Raw genomic sequence first — 14002 nt, 5'->3', positions numbered from 1 at the left:
GATGTTTCTTGACTTTAAAGTTATAGAAAGAACAGCAGCACAGTTGAAGAAGATTAGAAGATTCATAGTCTTGTAGCAAGAAGAAGTCCCCTTCTGGGCCAATGACAACTAAATTTCAGTTTGGGGTTTTGTACATATATTTTTTGACAATACATTTTTCAGCTAAGTTAAATTTAAGATTCTGGAAATCTGGTGGACGGTCTTCAAGCAGATCATTAACTACTCTACAATACCTCACTGATCTAAATATAGACTGCTTTGGGTCTCTGGATTACACAGTTTGGGGGGTAATAACTGTCTGGAAGCTGTTTTTACAGAAGCAAAGTTTAAATATCAACAAGATGTATATCTAGATAAGAAGCTCTTGTCCTCTGTCAGGGTATTAAAATCAAGGTGCAAAACAGATGTCTTAGTTGACATGACCTCAGTGGAAAAAACAGAGAAGAATTTGGCCAATGTGGGCTGAGACAGAAAAGGTTATGTAATAGAGGAAGAGATCAAGCATCTCTCAAAGATGAATGTCATTCTTGTTACTGAAAAAGATGAAGACTTGACTATGCACCGTAAGTTAGAAGATGAGCATCTTTCAAAATCATTCCATCTTAGCATTTTGTGTTATCAATCTTGCTAATTTGCAGCAGCAGCAATACTTCGTACTCTTGTAATTGTATTGCCTGGTAACAAGCTGTCACTGATAGGTTACCGAACATACAGGTCTTGCCTCAGATACCAACTGACTCCAGCATGACCCAGTTACATGATTGCTACTTGGAATAAACTTTCATCTTCTGGGGTAAGGCAGTTAAAGCTTAAAGCTATTTGGTGACAAGATTGTGAAAGTAAATGATGGTATGATAATATTGAAGCCTTTTGATAATATTTTGACGAAAGGAAAATGGTGAAATAAATTCTGAAGCACTTCTCATATTTATTTTATTCTAGGATGCAAATAATGCAAAACGGGATCTTATTTAATTTGTGTGGAGAGTGAAATCATCAAAATTATCATCAAAATTATGCATCCACATTTCCAGATTTTTTTAATGTGTCCTTGAATACGATGAACTATTGTAGGGTTGAGATAACGGAGCCAATTATGAGCACGTTTCTGGGGCCTAATGAAATGTAATGTTTAGACTCTTTCTCTATGTAAATATATGCATACATATTTATATATAGTATTCAGTATGGAATACTATGGAATACATTTTCTAGGCCGTTAATTCATAGGGTTTGGCATTGAAGATAACACTGGTGAATATTGCTGCAAAACAGAATGCGTTAGAATATAGGGGGAAAAGACAGATTTAACATTGCCTTGGGAAGGAACAGTGAAGTGAAATTCAAAAGCAAAGATAGGAAGCCATCCTCTCAGTTTTTGATCTTGGAGTTGTCTGTGTGTTCCTAGCAGTCCATGTCAACTGAATGAACAAACTGGGTCATTTATCAACTCTCTTCTGCCTCAGTGCAGGTGAAGGTTGTTAGAAGATAGAACCTAATTAAAAATATTTCAAATGAATAAGAGCTATATTTTTATAGAACACATTGGTTTTCATCTACCCAGGCTTGGTTCAACATGTACATGCTTTGTCAAAGTTAGCTGTATGTCCTTTGGTGATAAGAGTTGAAAACACTGCCTTGGATTATGAATGATACCAGACCTAAACCAATGGCTGCAATAGTTTTTTCCAAGCCGTACATTTTAAAAGAAGTGAAGTGGAGTTAATAGTAATTAACACCCCTCTTTCTGCTTCATGCTCCAAGTTTTTTCCACTCATTTTGGTGGATTGTCATAACCATTTTATTTTGGGTGGTCGTCTTAGTGGCAGAGAAAAGTTGGTTGCTCTATCATTGCTGGTACTAGGTAGATACTTTGTGTCAATAGATCAATAATTGATTTTTCCCTAGACAGAAATGTTGAGGTAGCAAAAATGTCTTTCAATAAATGTTTTTCATAATCATGAAAAAGATTACCTTTTTGCTGTTGTTAGTTATTCTGGAAGAGTTTTTTTTGTAATGTTCATCTTTACATCTGATGCCCCCTTTCAGGGAATTTTTACAAGATATAGAGCTGACATTTCCGTGTATGATCGTGTTTGATCTCTGTCTGCACGAGGAGGCTAATCTACGCATATCCCATTAGGACATATTTCCCTCTTTGGCATACCAGAAGCATGTAATATACACTGACCGTAAGACCTATCATAGGTCCAGGAGGGCTGCATCCACGCCTGATGTTTAGGATAACCTCTAATGTACATAAACTTTATTTAGATTCCTTTTATATCAGTCTATTCTACATGTGCATCCTTAGAAAGATAGTATGGATCTGTCTGTCCGACATCTGTGTTTGACACCCAGCTGTAAAGTACGTTACTTACTAAATGAGTTGTTGGGTGTTTATAAACATATCCTAAAATTAACTGTCATTTTGATTTTTGGAATTTCAACATTTTTCTATAACATGTTACTATTTATTTAGTTTTGCATTTGCTGTCACTGATAGAATAGTATGAAAACATTTGTTTTGTTTTCATTCAATCTCATACCTTCAATGTGTTCCTAAGCAGGGGACTTGTATATTATATATATATATATATATATATATATATATATATATGTATATATATATATATATATATATATATATATATAGTCACACACTAACCAATAAACAGTGCAGAAGTTGTCAAGACAATATCAACAAGATACCTTATTCAACTTCTCCAGCCCATTACATACATACTACCACAAGCAACCACGCGATGATGATGCATCTCTGCTGGCCTCAAAAGAACTTCTGCTTCTTTGGCTGTAACAGAAGATGCCCGTCAGACCAAATACGAGGCAGGTGCAGTCACTACTCACTGAATGCCTGCTCCCTCAGAAAATGAAGAGTCCAGCATTTGATCATGGCCTTCTCATCTTCAGTGCTGCCATAAAATGCCACTGTCATTGCCTCCTCTTGATATCCATTTGCCTTAACAGCAGAGGGTGGACCTTTAAGCAGTGACGGCATAGTGCAACGTAGTAACACATTTCTCCTCATGTGTTTAAATGCAATATCTTCTTAAGTCTAGCCTCACACCATTGTATGGTACAACACACTTTGTAACTATAAGCAGGCAATTGTGTTGCCATGTAAAAGCAGCTTTGACTTACCTGAGGTCATTCAATCAAGTCTGGGATGATTACTGGACAATATTTTACCTCTTAATGTTGTGACTTTATGAAGGGTTTTGCCACGTTTTGTGGAACTCCCTCTGATCCTATATATTATGTCAATGGGTTCATTGAGGAAATCCAGACATGCATACTTCAGACTTTGATAACCCCATCTCAACAGTGTGCTCTCAGACTTCCTTCCTTCATTGACAAAAACACTACCAGTTAAAACAACCACATCACTTTCAACATCAGCATGCACATGAATCTTCAGATGCAATCAATGTGCTAACAAAAATGACAAATGTTGCATTGTTAATACTGGTAAAAATAAAGAAGAGAAACATGTTCAGAAAGAAATAATGCATGACAATTAAAGCAAACCAACATCTTTTTTAGTGAGGGATATTGCAGGATTTAGCTTCAAAACACTGATATTGCTCAAATGGAATTTGGGGTTTACATTATGTTAATTTACATTTACATTAATGCTTTACGTTACATGGGCTAACTTTTTATGAAAGAAAAAAATAAAGAAAGAGATGGTAAATAATTTCAAAATAAATTATTGGGGTGCAAGAAGTAATAGGTAAGTAAAGCCGACTTATGCAGGAAAGAATAGCTAACACTCCACAAAGTAGTTCTGAATGTAACCTGCTCCACCAGTGACAAATAATACTGATGGATAGAATATATGTAAATGATTCACATGAATGTCAAAAAAGGGTTGAAATATGGAACAATTTGGCAAACCTGTGACACATGAAAGGGACCTGCATACCGTAACAAAATTACTGAACACATTAATAAATTCACACACACAGAAACCTCTTTTTAATACTCACTGGCCTGTATTCCTCAAATGAGCACTAGCTCAATAATTGTTTTTAGGCTTTTTTTCAAGGTTAGCTCCTGAGCAATTTGTAATGTATACATTTATTGAAGTAGTAGTTAAAGGAAGTGGGTAAAACATTCTTTTGATCACAAGGTGTTTTGGACAGTTTCGGTGTGTACTTGCATCAGGCCAACTATTGAAATAACTGTAAAGAAAAATTATTACAAGGCCATTTCTTTTTTTTTTTGCACATACAAGTAAATGGCATGTCCTACATTTTGTTGAAAACGTTTTGGCATTCAACCATTGGTGGAGGATATCTGAGTATTTTTGTGATAAACATGCTCTTTCAATGGAAAAGGGAATGTTCCTTCCATATTGGATAGGAAGTTGCACCACAATTGGATCTGATGTGTGCAGGAGCTGATGGTTTGCTCTTGTGACAAACATTGTCATGATAATATAAGTATACTTACTGTTTTGGGAAATCCAGTAACTCCTCAAAGCTTTTCTCTAGCATTGCTATGGTTGATGGCATACTATGAAAACTTAAATAGGTTGACATGGAGGCCTTGGCATGTCAACCTTTTGGTATGGAGGCCTTAGCAGCATGGTGACTTTTACATTGCAATCCACTTGATGCAAGCACCTTGTAATTAAATTAATCTTAGCACTGAGTTCCTGAAAACTCAATTGGAGTTGTATGAAAGTCTTGACAATTCACCTCATTCTGATTAGATTGATAAATTCCTTCCAAGTATGGTAAGAGATCTTCAACAATGGTGTTAGTAGTGGCTGATAAGAAATATTTAAAATGGTGAAATAAACTTAGATAAAAAAAGTCCATAATTTTCCTGATCTGCTTTTCTTCCCCATAGAGTGGCCCACATTTTTCCACCAGATATGTTGCTAATATGTTTGATATATTTCATCAATATTAAAAGCAGTGGAAAAATGTCTTGATCTTTTTATTCCATCACCTGTTAAAGCTCAAACCTTTAAGAGAGCAGACCACTGTAAGTTTGATGCTTTGGTCTGTCTCATTTTAGAAGTAAAGGAATAGTATAGCCAATGAAGGCAATATTGCAGTTGATCACTACAATGACTTGCAAACTAACACAGTCAAGATTCAAATATTTGTCAGTTTTTCAACTTCTAACTTGGCTTAAGAATCCTCAATGTTAAGGTGCAGTTGTTATGCAGTTGTTATACAGGGGTTCTGTGAATCTAAAGAAATATGCCAGGGGTCAATCAGTGTGTCAGGTTGATCAACTAAAACTACAAGCTACATCAATGGTCCCCACAGTGGTCTTTTAAGTACTACTTCACGTATAATATGTAATGAGGTGTAGTTCCAAAGTTCTGTAGGAACATTTTTAAACCTATGTGCATGGGATTCCAGTACTGTAGTAAAACTTCGATGACATAAGGGTATTCTGAACCAAACTGTACTCTAGCTGCCTGCTAAATGTCCTGATTAAAATCTCACTAAATACTTTAGTTGTTTTTCTCTTGAAGTCAGAGAATATATGCTGCCTGCAGTGCTCTGGACACTGATTCATTGCTTGAGTCCACTGGACAGCTTAATCAGTGTACTTGCTAGGGAGATTTCTGTTTTTGTTCACTTATTTAGTGGGAACCTGCAGCTTAGCATGGAAACAGAGACAGACAGTGCACAATACAGAACAGAGAGGAAGTGACACACAGAATTCAGAGCAGGGAAGAGAATAGTCTCCAAAGAGTTTCATTTAAGGTGTCTAAGAAATCCGATATAAAGATGGCCGCCTCCAGGGTCAATTTCACGGATGTCGGGCCTGTCACTTGGTGGCAGTAGGGGATGTTAGTTTGCTTTAATTCTGATTTGAATCCGAAACATGTTTTATTCTGAAAGCGTTAAGAAATATTGGAGCACCCACTTGTTTCCCAAGCTGTGACTTTTTCTATGCCTTGATACTGGAGGAGTTGGAAGGTTGGCTGCCATCGAAGCGTCAGGACAGGTCGGTCTCCTGTTGAATCTGATTGTTGCTGTCACCTCTGAAGGACCTACCAACAAAGATCAACTGAGCTATTCTGGCAATACTATAGAGTTCCGTAAAGCTTTCTTCTTCAGGCAATTGTATAGCAACTCATATAATGGTAAATATAGTCACAAATGTATATTTAGCAAACATAACATTTTAAGGTTCCATGATAGTTTTTACCTGTGAGTTCTAAAGAATAAAACACCTGTAATAAGTAGGCACATTCATTCTTTGTGACTATAAGATCATTGAATATAGTTGCACACTATGGCATGTATTTAACCTCAATGCTACAGCAACAGCCTTCGACCAAGCACAGTAATGCTGTGTGTCAATGAAATAATAATTACTATTGTCAAAAGGATGTTATCACTAGTTGGAAAGGAGAGATAATGTTTATATCCAACTTTAACAGTTGGGCAGTTAGAGCACATTTAAATAGTCATTCAGGGCACATGTTTTGAAGTACAAACTTGAGGAAGAGGATGGAAAGTACATGTTACAATATTGTGGCACAATAGCCCTATTTCAAGACAACCACCACAAAAAATGAATAACCACAGAAAACATTTTCAAGAACCAGCAATTAATTCACAGTCCATTTAAATAACCTGTTTACCTATTAAATATACAGCTCTCAAAATAAAGGTTTTGTTAACTCCCACTGCATACCTTTTAGAAGCGCTGAAAATGCCAGAAATGTAAACAGGGGTGGAACATGGGCAGCCACACAGATCTACACTTCATTGACCACAATTAATCTACTACCAAATTCATCTAATCCATTTCATCTACAGATATGTTTTATTAAAAACATACATTAAAATTAGTAGGGGGAATGGTACATTGAGTCAATTTCATAGAGTGAGCTTTTTAATTGAAACATGGAAAGTAGTACATGACATTTCATTCAATATAAAGAACAAGGGACATTTTTTAACCTTAAAGTCTTCCTTTGTTATTATGTTATTGAATTAGTTATTTAACAGTGCTGCTACTACTGTTGGAAGAACTAATGTTGTTACTAAATTTACTGGTTCTACCTGTATAACATTTCCGATAAAACTTAGTGCACAATATCATAAAACCAACAACTTCTACTACTGATACCCATACTAATCGTACTGTTACTGCTATTGTTATTACAAAAAGTACAATTGTTACTACTAAGACAAGACCTACTACAGGTACCTCTGTAAGCAATATTAATCCTGCTATTGGTAGTGCTACTCTATACCGTACTGCTAGATGTAGAATACCAACTACTGTTGCGTGACTGGATCTACCTCTAGGAGTACATTCACTGTCATTCTGCTCTTGGTGCCATTAAAACAGACCATGGTACTATTCTAGTAGTACTACTGAAAAAACTCCTATGGCTTAAGTAGTAATGAAGCTAGCACTACATCTATTTATAATATTGCTTTATCAAATGCCACAGCTACCTATAGTACTTATGTTACTTTTTTCCACCACATTGTTTTTGTATTACTAGTAATGACTGTAGGTTAATGTTCTATGTTTTTTTTTAGGTAAACCCCTATCAAATGCACATGTAAATACCAATAAAGGTACTTTTTTACAATATTTATACAATATGATTAATATCCTAAAAATGCATTAAGTCACAACATACACTCATATGATCATTTGTCACAGGTGGACACTCATAACAAAACTATCAGGCGCCGTGATCACATTAAACTGTTGTGTCAACACTCAAGTCCTGCTAAATGTGTAATACGCTAGTACTAACAAAAGCATATGTATAGCAACCTTTAAAACAAGTGGTAAGCCCACTTATTTTATTCATACTTCATCTTGCCCTCTTTAAGGTAAACTTTTTCTCACAAATTATATGAAAATGCAAGTCTATTACTAAGCAAACTGAAGTATATATTAACATGAAATTGACTTGATGCAAAGGCTAGTCATCAAGTTTGAACTCAATGGGGCCAATTCACAGTGGCATTTTGGATACATAAAGCAGTTCTCCCGTACTTCACTTTTACATACTCCAACATGCTTTTGTGAACTGACCCAAAACATCTTAAACCGGAATGAATTGGAGCTACGCATACAAAATTAGCAAAAATAGAAAGGATGGCGCTCTCTATTCAGTTTAAGTAATAACATGTTGGACCTTCGAGGGCTGATTCACAAAGAGAGCACGTAAAGTGGTATGCCTGTAATTCTACTTCCCATACTCATAAATGCTGTTGTGAATCGTCCCTAATATGTTGAATAATTACCAGCTATACATCATTCTGACATGAAATACAACACCGGGATTTAAAAATCATTCAAGAATTTGCTAAAACTCAATATATCCTAAGTGATACAGGGTCATATGTATCAAATAACAGTTTTGCCATTCTCAAATAGCAATTTTTAGGGAATCAACTATTTGAGAATCGCAAAACGCTATGTATGTAGGATTCGCAAATAAGTTTGCAAATCCTACATGTTAGAAAGGCGATCCCGGGGGAGGCAGAAGATGTCTGACTGACCACCCCTGGGTCCACCCCTCCGTCGAGAAGTAGCCGAGCGTTATCGAGAGGCCTCCTGGGTGAGGGTCCTCTCCTAGGATCGTACAGCAGGGTAACCACAACACTAAAAACGGACACCACACAAGAGGTTAAGTTCTTAGGCTTTATCAAGAATAAAGGGTGCTGGGTCTCAGCGGTATATACAGGCAGATCGAGGGATCTGTAGAGTCTCGTAAAAGGGACAGGGTAGCGGGACAGTCTCGGTATGGATACAGGAAGGGATACCCTGCGCACAGCTCTCAATCCTCGAGCCGGGGGTTCCGAGAGGTCGAGCCGCGGCAGCACCAGCAGGACTCGACAGGTGGTCTTAACGGAGAGGAGGCCGCGGCAGCGCCAGCAGGCTCTCAAGATGGTTCAGCCGTGGCAGCGCAAGCAGGCTCTCAAGATGATTTAGCCGCGGCAGCGCCAGCAGGCTCTCAAGATAGTTCAGCCGCGGCAGCGCCAGCAGGCTCTCAGGTGGTTCAGCAGCGGCAGCGCCAGCAGGCTCCTAGGATGGTACAGCAAAGGTGGGCCGCGGCAGCGCCAGCAGGCTCTCAGGGTCTCTTCAGGTTACAGGCTATGAGTTCTTCTGGTGTCGGCCGTGACAGCGTCAGCAGGGCTTCCAGTCCAGGATACAACTGACGTCCTACTCCGGGGCTGGCCCAGATATAGGACTGGAGTCCTTTGATGTCCGGACCCTCGTGCCTGGGGGTCAGAGGGGCCGGGATGATGGTGTCCAGACACCCAGCAGGGGGGTGGAGCCAGTGCCCAGGGAGGCCGGAGGGCGATCGAAACCAGGCGTCCGGGGACGGCTGGAGGGCCATCGAAACTCCCTTTTCTCCGGGATCTGTCGAGTGGCCACTCGACCACCTGGGTGGATCTTGGTGCCTCGATGTCTGGGCTTCGCTGGGGCCTGGGCCGGGGCCGAGGCCACGTGGTCACGACGTGGTGGGCCCAAGATGGAGTCGGGCGCGGCCTCGTGCTTAGGTCGTGAGGGGCCCACGATGGAGCCAGGCCGGTAGTGGAGGTCCGGGATGGTGACCGGACCAACAATGTTGGGGCGTGCAGTGTCGGGCAAAAGGGCTGCCCGATGCTGGGTGGAGGGCCGATGTCGTCCTGGGCCCGCCATGCGGGAGGGGTAGGACCACGCCATGAGGCCGGGTCCAACACTACATATTCCTTAATTGCAAATCGCAAATTGCGATTCACCACATACATGCCCTAAAGGCATGTATGTGTGCCACACGGCACTTTGAAAAATGCCAAAAAGTGCATTTTTCAAAGAAATCACAAATTACCACCAACTTGAAGTTGGTGGTAATTTGCGATTGCTTATGGCCAAACTGCACATTTTCTGTGCCTCTTACATTGCATTTAAGGAATCGCAATTTAAGATTCCTTAAATGTAATTCCAAAATAGGCAATCACTACTTTGCGATTCCTTATTTTGTGAGGCATTTACATCCCACTTATCTAAATTGAGATCGCAAATGCCGAAATTCTGCGAATTTCGGCGTTTGCGATCACAATTTTGTTTGATACATATGCCCCACAGTCACCAAAAGAAGGCACTCCAAAAAATGTAATCATAGCAAACATTTGGGAAGCATACACATTTACTAGTCTTGTGGCCCAGCACGTCTGTTCTGACATTATGACATAGGACCCTTGAATTAAATGTCTAATACCAACCAACTGTAATTGTAATGTGCAAAATGTTACATAACAGGCTACTGAAAGAAGAATAGAGAAATAGTGTAGCCAAATAAACAGATTATGATGGTATCACTATCAGAAGTTTTATCTCGGGTTTGCCAGAGCCCAGATGTAGTTCCCCAAAAAACAAAGTAAATCTATTACACTTTGGTTTTGCTGCTCATTAAAAATGTTTGGTTGTGAGTTACTTTATTTGCAACTAAACATTAGAAATCACTTCCTATTTCCTGGTACTGGTCTCTGACCAGGGTCTAATCATCAGCATTTATCCAAAGTCCAACAGTAAAGAACCAAGGCAAACAATAAATGGGTCATACTATGCTTCAAATAGGCGAATGACTCTTTTAAGCAAATTATATTATACCAGTAAATATGAAAATTCTGAATCAGTCAAAAATCTGGGTAAAAATCTGGGTACAGCATGAATTCCTTTCTCTTTGAGAGGGCACATTTAAAATAAAAGAAAATATTTCAACAATTTCTCTTCCAACCATGATTCAATAGATTAAACTCCATTGTAACAAAATTAATATAGGTTGTGAAAATTTATAGTGCATGTTAGATAAACATGTTGAACATTGGGGGTCAGGCTTACCAATCTTTAAACCTCTGGACAAAGTCAATTTGAGTGTCTCACATATTGCATCACGTAAAATTGGCTAAAGAAATGAGTTTTAAGTACATGCATCACTAGTATTCATATTATTTTTAATAACAAAACAATAATAATATAGTAATAAGAATAATTAACATATCATAACATAATAAATGCTAGAAAATTGCAAATCTCTTCCTGGAACACATATATTAACGTAATGAAGAATTTGATTGCACTATTTTGATATTAATGGCAATTATATGTATTCTTTCTTTACCTGCAAATTTTGCAGGATTTCAAAGGTTACTCAATAAATGTGGACAAGACACACAGTCATTGCTGAAATGAAACAAATGCTTGCGTTTTATGAATAGAAATCTTTGTAAAGAGTTTAATTTAAAAATGTTATATTATCTGCCTAAAGGGACCATTAGCTTCAACAGTTAGTAGCTTTCACATTTGAATTTCTTAGAGAGGGACTAAATGGCAAGCAAGGTTGAACAAACAATACCTAGCATCATAAACGAACCCAAATATTCATCCTACAATAAACTACGTATGGCAAGTCAGAGCAATCTGAGGATAGACTAGAGAGTTGCAAGACTTTATTTGAAATTTGGCATTGTAGAGTTTAATACTGTGCTGGAAGGCTTTTTTTCTGATATGGCTTTAGTCTCCTTACTTTGGAGAAGAAAAACAGCAACTGAGTTCCACAATGCCATGGTAGTATGGCTGACCCATCAGAACATTCCTTTTCTTAAAGCAGACCACCAAAGTGGGCATCTGTCTTTGGAAACAATAAAATTAATATCCATCACGTGCTAGGAGATTTCTCCTCGTGCACGAGGGACATTAGCACACTTTTGATGTCTGTAACTTCCATGGTTTACATGGTGGATCTGAAAACGAATCGTTTTGTTGCATTGATGTTGAAAGGTCCACCCCAAACAGGGCAGTTCCAACCAACATCTTTTTGACAGGGGGTTGGTCTTCAGGGAGAGATTTCTTAATTATGGTGTCAGTGATAGAACAGCTGTTGCCGAAGCTGTCATCGTCAATAAATGGAGAAGAGGAGATGCAAGAGGTGGGAGACATAAAGTGCTACATTTTACTTGCACATGGGGGCACTAGTAGAGAGCTTGTGCTGCTTCTAACAGTTTTATAGAACTAATAAAACAATTATGGTGCCCATGCTGCTTCTGGGGCACCACAGAAGAATATGTACATTTTGGTGCCAGTGAGCAATAGGGTGCTCTTTCACTCCCAGGATGGTTTACTACTGTTCTGCTATGCGGCCACACATGCAGTAAACTGTTACTCTGGCTTTTTTTGGTTTTGTTTTACAATTGTTGCTGCACCCTTCTGTGTGGCTGCCTCTGCCTTTCCTTGGGGTACCTGCATACACCTACTTGCATTCTTGAGTATCACAGTTATGCCAGCTCTTTGCCTGCCTTGAGAGATGTCTGTCACTGCTGAGCAGGATATCTAGCTACTGTACATCTCTCCGCGACCCCCAGAGAATGGCACAGAGAGTAGAAATTTAACCTTGATGCACACACAGCATTGGTGCCTTGGAGGCTAGCCCAACTGAGCGGGCCACAGCACAGGCTCAGAAGTCCCCCTGGTCAGAGTACCTGCCTGCTGATCTCTATGACCCCAACGCTGAGGTAACCAGATCCATTGGTTCTCCCACCTCTTATTAGTGTTCACAAAGCAATAGCAAAACTCTGCTTCTAGTCTCCCAGGTGGTAGCATCCTGCCCCAGGGATATTTTGTAAACACGGTTCTGATGTTTTCAGCTATAGCATTCCCGTAGCCTCAACAGGAACTGCCAAGCACAGAGTAAGTATGTGTTAGTAGATATTTTAATAAGTGAGGTGGTGTGTGTATAACTGTATAGGTCTGTAAATGGAAGTGTGATTGATTCTTTGCCTGACTTACTAGGTGTGTGAGTAACTGTGGATGAGTGCTGGTGTATGAGTGTCTGTGTAGGTGTATGAGTGCATATGATAGTGTTGTATTGATGAGTGACTGCATGTATGAATGATTGTATGGGTGAATGAGTGGATGTATGTGTAGACCTAAAAATCAGTGACTAGATATTTAGTAACGGGTATTGGTGTGTCTATTGTTTCAAAAATGCTATTCTGTATTTTGGAGACAGTGTATCAAAAGTTATATTATGGTGTGAGAAGGTGCATCAGATTTTCACATGGATGATGTCATCAGTGATGTCAAGTCATGTCATTTAAGATGTCATCAGTGATGTCACGGACCATGTCATGACTGATTTAATATGTGACGTCATCAGCAGTGCATTGCGGGGGCGCGAGTTATAGTTAGCTGAACTAACTATAACGGGGGAATGTCTATGGTTTTGTACGAGTGAAATGTCCAACTAACTATAACGTCCCTGAAACCTATGTTTTTTCAATGAATTTCTAAGGTTTTTTAAATGCTAATTTCTAACTATAAAGTGCCTGAAACCTATGGTATTTTCAGTGAATTTCAATGGTTTTTTAAATTTTAATTTCTAACTATGCCTACAAAGTTAGGCCATGTGAAGAAAGAGGAAGAAAAGCGCAGCAAAAAGCAAGACAAATGCAGAAAGAGGCAACAGAAGTCCGGAAAGACGAAGAAAAGTGCAGGAAGAAGCAAGAGATGTGCAGAAAGAACCAACAGAGGAGCAGAAAGTCCTCCTGTGCCCCCAACTTTTTAGTTATGGGTACTGGTGGTAACTGACTCTGACTAACCAGGACCGGAGCCAGTGCTATGCTAAAAGACACTTAGAATACAGTGAAAACACCATCATACACTAGGGTACACTACAGATTGGGGTACCCCTGTGATTGGCATGACCTCCCCTGTAAGGCCCTAGTATATAATAGGGCAGGGGGATTAAAACTACCTCTAAATCAGAGGTGCAGAAAGATGCTTCTTTAAGTAATAGTCATGTTTGCTGAGTGGTGGAGAAAGGGGGCTTTTTGCCAAATTTGGTGTAATTCCGTTCAGCAGTTCGGGCTGTAGCCGTGTCTAAAATTTCCTATGGAAAATAACATGGAGAAAATATATTTTGGGACCCCCTTTTTTCTCGGTCCCCGCTTGGCGAATCACCCCGAAACTTTTAAGCCAGGAGCTG

The 14002-nt window shown here is 39.1% G+C and overlaps 1 protein-coding gene across 1 annotated transcript in view; it reads right to left on the bottom strand.

Moving 5' to 3' along the window:
- RALGPS1 (Ral GEF with PH domain and SH3 binding motif 1) overlaps positions 1–14002 on the bottom strand; it is a 1636862-nt gene that overhangs the window by 202185 nt on the left and 1420675 nt on the right. Inside the window, exon 13 of the mRNA XM_078646110.1 lies at positions 5917–6043. Within this exon, the coding sequence (XP_078502236.1) occupies positions 5917–6043 (127 nt within the window). The remainder of the gene's footprint in view (positions 1–5916; positions 6044–14002) is intronic.

Source organism: Lissotriton helveticus, chromosome 5_1, assembly GCF_964261635.1.
Source record: "Lissotriton helveticus chromosome 5_1, aLisHel1.1, whole genome shotgun sequence".
Lineage (NCBI taxonomy): Eukaryota > Metazoa > Chordata > Amphibia > Caudata > Salamandridae > Lissotriton > Lissotriton helveticus.
The sequence above is the reverse complement of the archived record's forward strand: the minus strand, read 5'-3'. Positions and strand labels throughout refer to the sequence as shown.